The 9,906-nt window shown below is 46.3% G+C and overlaps 1 protein-coding gene across 1 annotated transcript; it reads left to right on the top strand.

Annotated features, from left to right (window-relative positions):
• The first annotated feature begins 5,223 nt into the window (after positions 1 to 5,223).
• On the top strand, positions 5,224 to 8,858 carry LOC139063270 (fibrinogen-binding protein-like). Its single transcript, XM_070544599.1, has 7 exons — positions 5,224 to 5,304; positions 5,511 to 5,790; positions 5,920 to 6,389; positions 7,127 to 7,282; positions 7,960 to 8,073; positions 8,517 to 8,648; positions 8,706 to 8,858. The coding sequence occupies exons 1-7, from the start codon at positions 5,224 to 5,226 to the stop codon at positions 8,856 to 8,858; spliced, it is 1,386 nt and encodes a 461-aa protein (XP_070400700.1).
• The last annotated feature ends 1,048 nt before the right edge of the window (positions 8,859 to 9,906 follow it).

Here is a 9,906-nt window from a genome sequence, read left to right on the forward strand (position 1 = left end):
GTCCCCTCAAGTGTTCCGGTCTCAAGAGTCCCCTCAAGTGTTCCTGTCTCAAGAGTCCCCTCAAGTGTTCCGGACTAAAGTGTTCCTGTCTAAAAAATCCCCACAAGTGTTCCTGTCTCAAGAGTCCCCACAAGTGTTCCTGTCTCAAGAGTCCCCTCAAGTGTTCCGGTCTTAAGTGTTCCGGTCTCAAGAGTCCCCACAAGTGTTCCCGTCTCAAGTGTTCCATTCTCAAGAGTCCCCTCAAGTGTTACGGTCTCAAGTGTTCCGGTCTCAAGAGTCCCCTCAAGTGTTCCGGTCTCAAGAGTCCCCTCAAGTTTCTCGGTCTCAAGAGTCCCCTCAAGTGTTCAGGTCTAAAGAGTCCCCTCAAGTGTTCTGGTCTCAAGAGTCCCCTCAAGTGTTCAGGTCTAAAGAGTCCCCTCAAGTGTTCCGGTCTCAAGAGTCCCCTCAAGTGTTCTGGTCTCAAGTGCTGCTGTCTCGAGTCCCCACAAGTGTTCCAGTCTCAAGGGTCCCCACAAGTGTTCCGTGTCAAGAGTCCCCTCAAGTGTTCCGGTCTCATGAGTCCCCACAAGTATTCCTGTCTCAAGAGTCCCCACAAAGTGTTCCTGTCTCAAGGGTCCCCACCAGTGTGCCTATCTCAAGAGTCCCCTCAAGTGTACCTGTCTCAAGAGTCCCCACAAGTCTGTCTGTCTCAAGAGTCCCCTCTAGTGTTCCGATCTCAAGTGTTCCGGTCTCAAGTGTCCCCACAAGTGTTCCAGTCTCAATAGTCCCCACAAGTTTTCCGGTCTCAAGAGTCCTCTCAAGTGTTCCGGTCCCAAGTCTTCCGATCTCAAGAGTCCCCTCAAGTGTTCCGGTCTCAAGAGTCCCCTCAAGTGTTCCGGTCTCAAGAGTCCCCTCAAGTGTTCCAGTCTCAAGAGTCCCCACAAGTGTTCCGGTCTCAAGAGTCCCCTCAAGTGTTCCAGTCTCAAGAGTTCCCACAAAGTTTCCTGTCTCAAGAGTCCCCTCAAGTTTTCCGGTCTGAAATGTTCCTGTCTCAAAAGCCCCATCAAGTGTTCCGGTCTCAAGTATTCCCGTCTCAATAGTCCCCACAAGTGTTCCGGTCTCAAGAGTCCACACAAGTGTTCCCGTCTCAAGTGTTCCAGTCTCAAGAGTCCCCTCAAGTGTTCCGGTCTCAAGTGTTCCGGTCCCAAGAGTCCCCTCATGTGTTCCGGTCTCAAGAGTCCCCTCAAGTTTCTCGGTCTCAAGAGTCCCGTCAAGTGTTCAGGTCTAAAGAGTCCCCTCAAGTGTTCCAGTCTCAAGGGTCCCCACAAGTGTTCCATGTCAAGAGTCCCCTCAAGTGTTCCGGTCTCAAGTGTTCCTGTTTCAAGAGTCCCCACAAGTGTTCCAGTCTCAAGGGTCCCCACAAGTGTTCCGTGTCAAGAGTCCCCTCAAGTGTTCCGGTCTCATGAGTCCCCACAAGTATTCCTATCTCAAGAGTCCCCACAAAGTGTTCCTGTCTCAAGGGTCCCCACCAGTGTGCCTATCTCAAGAGTCCCCTCAAGTGTATCTGTCTCAAGAGTCCCCACAAGTCTGTCTGTCTCAAGAGTCCCCTCATATGTTCCGGTCTCAAGTGTTTCGGTCTCAAGTGTCCCCACAAGTGTTCCAGTCTCAATAGTCCCCACAAGTGTTCCGGTCTCAAGAGTCCCCTCAAGTGTTCCGGTCTCAAGAGTCCCCTCAAGTGTTCCGGTCTCAAGAGTCCCCACAAGTGTTCCTGTCTCAAGAGTCCACTCAAGTTTTCCGGTCTTAAGTGTTCCGGTCTCAAGAGTCCCCACAAGTGTTCCCGTCTCAAGTGTTCCATTCTCAAGAGTCCCCTCAAGTGTTCCGGTCTCAAGTGTTCCTGTCTCAAGAGTCCCCACAAGTGTTCCAGTCTCAAGGGTCCCTACAAGTGTTCCGTGTCAAGAGTCCCCTCAAGTGTTCAAGTCTCAAGAGTTCCCACAAGTGTTCCTGTCTCAAGAGTCCCCTCAAGTTTTCCGGTCTGAAAATTTCCTGTCTCAAAAGTCCCCTCAAGTGTTCCGGTCTCAAGTATTCCGGTCTCAATAGTCCCCACAAGTGTTCCGGTTTCAAGAGTCCCCACAATTGTTCCCGTCTCAAGTGTTCCAGTCTCTAGAGTCCACTCAAATGTTCCGATCTCAAGTGTTCCGGTCTCAAGAGTCCCCTCAAGTGTTCCGGTCTCAAGAGTCCCCTCAAATTTCTCGGTCTCAAGAGTCCCCTCAAGTGTTCAGGTCTAAAGAGTCCCCTCAAGTGTTCTTGTCTCAAGAGTCCCCTCAAGTGTTCCGGTCTCAAGTGTTTCTGTCTCAAGAGTCCCCACAAGTGTTCCAGTCTCAAGGGTCCCCACAAGTGTTCCATGTCAAGAGTCCCCTCAAGTGTTCCGGTCTCATGAGTCCCCACATGTATTCCTGTCTCAAGAGTCCCCACAAAGTGTTCCTGTCTCAAGGGTCCCCACAAGTCTGTCTGTCTCAAGAGTCCCATCAAGTGTTCCGGTCTCAAGTGTTCCGGTCTCAAGTGTCCCCACAAGTGTTCCAGTCTCAATAGTCCCCACAAGTTTTCCGGTCTCAAGAGTCTTCTCAAGTGTTCCGGTCCCAAGTGTTCCGGTCTTAAGAGTCCCCTCAAGTGTTCCGGTCTCAAGGGTCCCCTCAAGTGTTCCGGTCTCAAGAGTCCCCTCAAGTGTTCCGGTCTCAAGAGTCCCCACAAGTGTTCCTGTCTCAAGAGTCCCCTCAAGTGTTCCGGACTAAAGTGTTCCGGTCTCAAGAGTCCCCACAAGTGTTCCCGTCTCAAGTATTCCATTCTCAAGAGTCCCCTCAAGTGTTACGGTCTCAAGTGTTCCGGTCTCAAGAGTCCCCTCAAGTGTTCCGGTCTCAAGAGTCCCCTCAAGTTTCTCGGTCTCAAGAGTCCCCTCAAGTGTTCAGGTCTAAAGAGTCCCCTCAAGTGTTCCGGTCTCAAGAGTCCCCTCAAGTGTTCAGGTCTAAAGAGTCCCCTCAAGTGTTCTGGTCTCAAGAGTCCCCTCAAGTGTTCTGGTCTCAAGTGCTGCTGTCTCAAGAGTCCCCACAAGTGTTCCAGTCTCAAGGGTCCCCACAAGTGTTCCGTGTCAAGAGTCCCCTCAAGTGTTCCGGTCTCATGAGTCCCCACAAGTATTCCTGTCTCAAGAGTCCCCACAAAGTGTTCCTGTCTCAAGGGTCCCCACCAGTGTGCCTATCTCAAGAGTCCCCTCAAGTGTACCTGTCTCAAGAGTCCCCACAAGTCTGTCTGTCTCAAGAGTCCCCTCTAGTGTTCCGATCTCAAGTGTTCCGGTCTCAAGTGTCCCCACAAGTGTTCCAGTCTCAATAGTCCCCACAAGTTTTCCGGTCTCAAGAGTCCTCTCAAGTGTTCCGGTCCCAAGTGTTCCGGTCTCAAGAGTCCCCTCAAGTGTTCCGGTCTCAAGAGTCCCCTCAAGTGTTCCAGTCTCAAGAGTCCCCACAAGTGTTCCGGTCTCAAGAGTCCCCTCAAGTGTTCCAGTCTCAAGAGTTCCCACAAAGTTTCCTGTCTCAAGAGTCCCCTCAAGTTTTCCGGTCTGAAATGTTCCTGTGTCAAAAGCCCCATCAAGTGTTCCGGTCTCAAGTATTCCCGTCTCAATAGTCCCCACAAGTGTTCCGGTCTCAAGAGTCCACACAATTGTTCCCGTCTCAAGTGTTCCAGTCTCAAGAGTCCCCTCAAGTGTTCCGGTCTCAAGTGTTCCGGTCCCAAGAGTCCCCTCATGTGTTCCGGTCTCAAGAGTCCCCTCAAGTTTCTCGGTCTCAAGAGTCCCGTCAAGTGTTCAGGTCTAAAGAGTCCCCTCAAGTGTTCCAGTCTCAAGGGTCCCCACAAGTGTTCCGTGTCAAGAGTCCCCTCAAGTGTTCCGGTCTCAAGTGTTCCTGTTTCAAGAGTCCCCACAAGTGTTCCAGTCTCAAGGGTCCCCACAAGTGTTCCGTGTCAAGAGTCCCCTCAAGTGTTCCGGTCTCATGAGTCCCCACAAGTATTCCTATCTCAAGAGTCCCCATAAAGTGTTCCTGTCTCAAGGGTCCCCACCAGTGTGCCTATCTCAAGAGTCCCCACACGTGTGCCTGTCTCAAGAGTCTCAACAAGTGTTCCGGTCACAAGAGTCTCCACAAGTGTTCCGGTCTCAAGAGTCCCCTCAAGTGTTCCGGTCTCAAGAGTCCCCACAAGTGTTCCTGTCTCAAGAGTTCCCTCAAGTGTTCTGGTCTGAAGTGTTCCTGTCTCAAAAGTCCCCTGAAGTGTTCCGGTCTCAAGTGTTCCGGTCTCAAGTGTTCTGGTCTCAAGAGTCCCCTCAAGTGTTCTGGTCTGAAGAGTTCTCACAAGTGTTCCGGTCTCAAGAGTCCCCACAAGTGTTCCGGTCTCAAGAGTCCCCACAAGTGTTCCGGTCTCAAGTGTTCCGGTCTCACAAGTCCCCTCAAGTGATCCTGTCTCAATTGTTCCGGTCTCAAGAGTCCCCTCAAGTGTTCCGGTCTCAAGAAACGCCTCAAATGTCTCGGTCTCAAGAGTCCCCTCAAGTTTTCCGGTCTCAAGAGTCCCCTCAAGGATTCCGGTCTCAAGAGTCCCCTCAAGTGTTCCAGTCTCAAGAGTCCCCTCAAGTGTTCCGGTCTTAATTGTTCCGGTCTCAAGAGTCCCCTCAAGTTTTCCAGTCTCAAGGGTCCCCACAAGTGTTCCGTGTCAAGAGTCCCCTCAAGTGTTCCGGTCTCATGAGTCCCCACAAGTATTCCTGTCTCAAGAGTCCACACAAAGTGCTCCTGGGGTCTGATGATGATGATGATGATGATAATGAGGATGATGAGGATGATGATGATGATGGTGATGAGGTTGAGGAGCATGATGATGAGGATGAGGATGAGGACGATGATGAGGATGAGGATGATGAGAATGATGAGAATAATGATGAGGATAATGGTGGTGAGGATGGGGATGTTGATGATGAAGATGATTATGAGGATGATGATGAGGAGGAGGAGGATAAGAATGATGATGAGGATGATGATGAGGATGACGATGATTAGCATGATTATGAGGTTGATGATGAGGATGATGATGACGATGATAATGATGATGAAGCTGATGATGATGATGACGATGATGAGGATGATGATGATGAGGATGATTATGATGAGGATGAGGACGATGATGAGGACGTTGATGATGACAATGATGATGATAACGAGGATGATGAGGATGATGATCAGGAGGATGACGATAATGAGGATGATGATGACAAGGATGATGAGGATGATGATGAGGATGATGGTGATGAGGATGATGATAAGGATGATGATGTTGATGATAATGAGGATGATTATGAGGATTAGGTTGAGGATGAGGACAATGAAGATGATGATGATGATGATGATAATTATGATGATTATGATGAGGATGAGGATGAGGATAATAATGATGTTGATGATGAGGATGATGATGAGGACGATGATGATGAGAATGAGGATGATGAGGAGGAGGATGAGGATAAGGATGAGGACGATGATGATGAGAATGATGATGAGAATGATGAGGATGATGACGAGGATGAAGAGGACTATGAGGAAGATGAAGATCATGAGGATGATGATGAGGAGGATGATGAGGATGAATATGAAGATGAGGATGATAATGATTATGATGATGAGGATGAGGATGAGAACGATGAGGATGATGATGCCGATAATGAGGATATGATAAGGATGATGATGATGATGAGAATGATGTTGAAGATGATGATGAGGATGAGGATGAGGAGTAGGACAATGATGATGATGAGGAGGATAATAATGGTGATGATTATAATGATGAAGAGGATGATGAGGAGGAGGAGGAGGAGGAGGAAGGATGATGATGATGATGATCATGACGATGTTGATGATGAAGATAATGAGGATGAGGATCAGGATGATGATGATGAGGATGAGGATGACAATGATGATGATGATGGTGATGAGGATGAGGAGGATGATGATAATGAGGAGGAGGAGGATGATGAGGATGAGGATGAGGATGATGAGGATGATGATGAGGATCATGATGAGGTTGATGATGACGATGATGATGATGATGATTATGATGACGAGGATGATGAGGATGATGATGAAGACGATGATAATGAGGACAATGATGATAATGATGATGAGGAGGAGGAGGAGGAGGAGGACGATGATGAGGACGATGATGAGGATTATGAGGATGATGAGGATGATGATGATGAGGATGATGAGGATGATGATGATGATGAGGATGATTATGAGGACCATGTTGCTGAGGACGATTATGAGGATGATGAGGATGATGATGAGGATAATGATGATGATGATGATCATATGACAATGAAGAGGATGATGAGGGTGACGATGATGATGAAGATGATGAGCAGGATTAGGATGATGACGATGAGGATCATGATGATGAGGATGATGAGGATGAGGATGATGAGGATGATGAAGATGATGATTTTGAGGATGATGATGATGAGGATTAGGACGATGATGAGGACGATGAGAAAGATGAAGATGATGAGGATGATGTTGATGAATATGATGATGATGAGGATGAGGATGAGGATGAGGAGTAGGTCAATGATGATGAGGAGGAGGAGGATATGGTGATGATTATAATGATGAAGAGGATGATGAGGATGAGTAGGAGGAGGAGGAGGAGGAGGAGGAGGAAGGGTGATGATGATGATCATGACGATGTTGATGATGAGGATGATGAGGATGATGATCAGGATGATGATGATGAGGATGAGGAGGAGGATGACGATGATGATGATGATGATGATGATGATGGTGATGAGGATGAGGAGGATGATGATAATGAGGAGGAGGAGGATGATGATGATGATGATGATGATGAGGATGAGGATGAGGATGATGAGGACGATGATGAGGATGATGATGAAGTTGATGATGAGGATGATGATGAGGATGATAATGATGATGATGATGATGATGATGATGACGACGATGATTATGATGACGAGGATGATGAGGATGATGATGAAGATGATGATAATGAGGACAATGATGATGATGATAATTATGATGAGGAGGAGGAGGACGATGATGAGGACGATGATTAGGATTATAAGGATGATGAGGAAGATGATGACGAGGATGATGAGGATGATGATGATGAGGATGATTATGAGGACCATGTTGCTGAGGACGATTATGAGGATGATGATGATGATGATGATGATGATGAGGATGATGATGAGGAGGAGGATGAAGATGATGTTGATGAGGATGATGATGAGGATAATGATGATGATGATGATGATATGACGATGAAGAGGATGATGAGGGTGATGATGATGATGATGATGATGAGGATTATGATGATGAGGATGATGAGGATGAGGATGATGAGGAAGATGAGGATGAGGATGATGATGATGAAGATGATGATTTTGAGGATGAGGATGATGAGGATGAGAACGATGATAAGGACGATGATGATGACGATGACGATGATGATGATGATGATGATGATGATGATGATGATGATGACGATGATGATTATGAGGATGATGATAATGATGATGAGAATGAGGATGAAGTTGATGATGAGGATCATGAGGATGATGAGGAGGAGGAGGACGAGGATCATGATGATGATGAGGATAATGATGGTGAGGATGGGGATGATGATGAGGATAAGGATGATGATTATGAAGATGACTATGAGGATGCGTATGAGGACAATGATGAGGGTGAAGATGAGAATGACGATGAGTTTGATGAGGAGGATGATTAAGATGATGATGAGGATGATGTTGAGGATGACTATGATGATGAGGATGATGATGATGAGGACGATGATGATGACGATGAGGACGATGATGATGAGAATGATGATTATGAGGATGATGAGGATGATGATGACGAGGATGATGAGGATGATGATGATTAGGATAATGATGAGGACAATGTTGCTGAGGACTATTATGAGGATGATGAGGATGATGAGCATGATGATGAGGAGGAGGAGGAGAATAAGGATGATGTTGAGGATGAGGAAGATGAGGTTGATGATGATGATGATGATGATAATGATGATATGATTATGACGATTAAGAGGATGATGAGGATGATGATGATGATGATAATGATGATGATGAGGAGGAGCATGATTAGGATGATGATGAGGAGGAGGAGGATCATGATGATGATTAGGATGATGATTGAGAGGATGGGGATAATGATGATGATGAGGATCATGATTATGAGGATGATGATGAGGATGAGTATCAGGACGATGATGAGGAAAATGATGATGAGGATGAGGATGATGAGGATGATGTTGAAGATGACTATGATGATGAGGATGATGATGATGAGGACAATTATGAGGATGATGATGATGATGATGAGGATGAGTACAATGATGATGAGAATGATGATGATGAGGAGGATGATGAGGAGCATGAGGATGAGGATGATGATGATGATGATGATGATGATGATGAGGATGAGGATGACGAGGATGATGATGAGGAGGAGGATTATGAGGATGAGGTTGAGGATGAGGACAATGACGACGATGATGATGATGATGATGATGAGGATGAGGATGAGGATAATGATGAGGATGATAATGATGTTGATGATGAGGATGATGAGGATGAGGATGACGACGATGATGATGAGAATGATTAGGAGGATGATGAGGAGGATGATGGTGAGGATGGGGATGATGATGAGTATGATGAGAAGGAGGAGTATGAGGATTATGATTATGGGGATGGTGATTATAATGATGATGATGATGATGAAGATGATGAGGATGACGATGAGGATAACAATGATTAGGATGATGATGACGATGATGATGATGATGAGGGGGATTATGAGGATGAAGTTGAGGATGAGGACAATGACGACGATGATGATGATGATGATGATGATGATGATGATGATGATAATGACGATGTGGATGAGGATGAGGATGATGATGAGGATGATAATGATGTTGATGATGAGGATGATGAGGATGAGGATGACGACGATGATGATGAGAATGATGAGGAGGATGATGAGGAGGATGATTATGAGGATGTGATGATAATGAGGATGATGATGATGAAGATGATGATGAGGATAACAATGATTAGGATGATGATGACGTAGATGATGAGGATGATGATGACGATGATAATGATGATGAGGATGATGACGATGATAAGGATGAGGATGATGAGGATGAAGATGAGGGTGATGAAAAGGATGAGGATGATGAGGATGATGATGACGATGATGACGATGATGAGGATGAGGATAATGAGGATGATGATTAGGATGATGAGGATGATGATGATGAGGATCATGATGAGGTTGATGATAAGGATGATGATGATGAGCACTATGAATGATGATTAGGAGGAGGAGGATGGGGAGGAGGACGATGATGATGAGAAGGAGGAGGAGGATAATGATGATGATTATGACGAAAAAGAGGATGATGATGATGAAGATGATGATGAGGATGATGAAGGATGATGATAATGATGATGATGACGATGATGATGAAGAGGAGTAGGAGGAGGATGATGATGGTGAGGAGGATGAGGATGATGATGATGATGATGATGATGATGATGATGATGATGATGATGATGATGATGAGGATAATGAAGATGAGGATGAGGATGTGTTACGGCTGGAGCCTTTTTGTGTTGTGATTTCATTTTTCTGTGCATTTTAAGTTGCATCTGAGGAGCCTGCCTGCAGACTTTGTTGGCTCACCCTTGCTCCTCCCTGCACCAGCTGAGCTGGGTTTTCATCAGCTGCAAATTGTTTAAAGGACCAGCTGGAGCTCCTCACCAATGGGGGACAATAGTGCAGAGCTGCCTTTCCTCTG

Source organism: Nothobranchius furzeri, chromosome 15, assembly GCF_043380555.1.
Source record: "Nothobranchius furzeri strain GRZ-AD chromosome 15, NfurGRZ-RIMD1, whole genome shotgun sequence".
In the NCBI taxonomy this organism is placed as follows: Eukaryota; Metazoa; Chordata; class Actinopteri; order Cyprinodontiformes; family Nothobranchiidae; genus Nothobranchius; species Nothobranchius furzeri.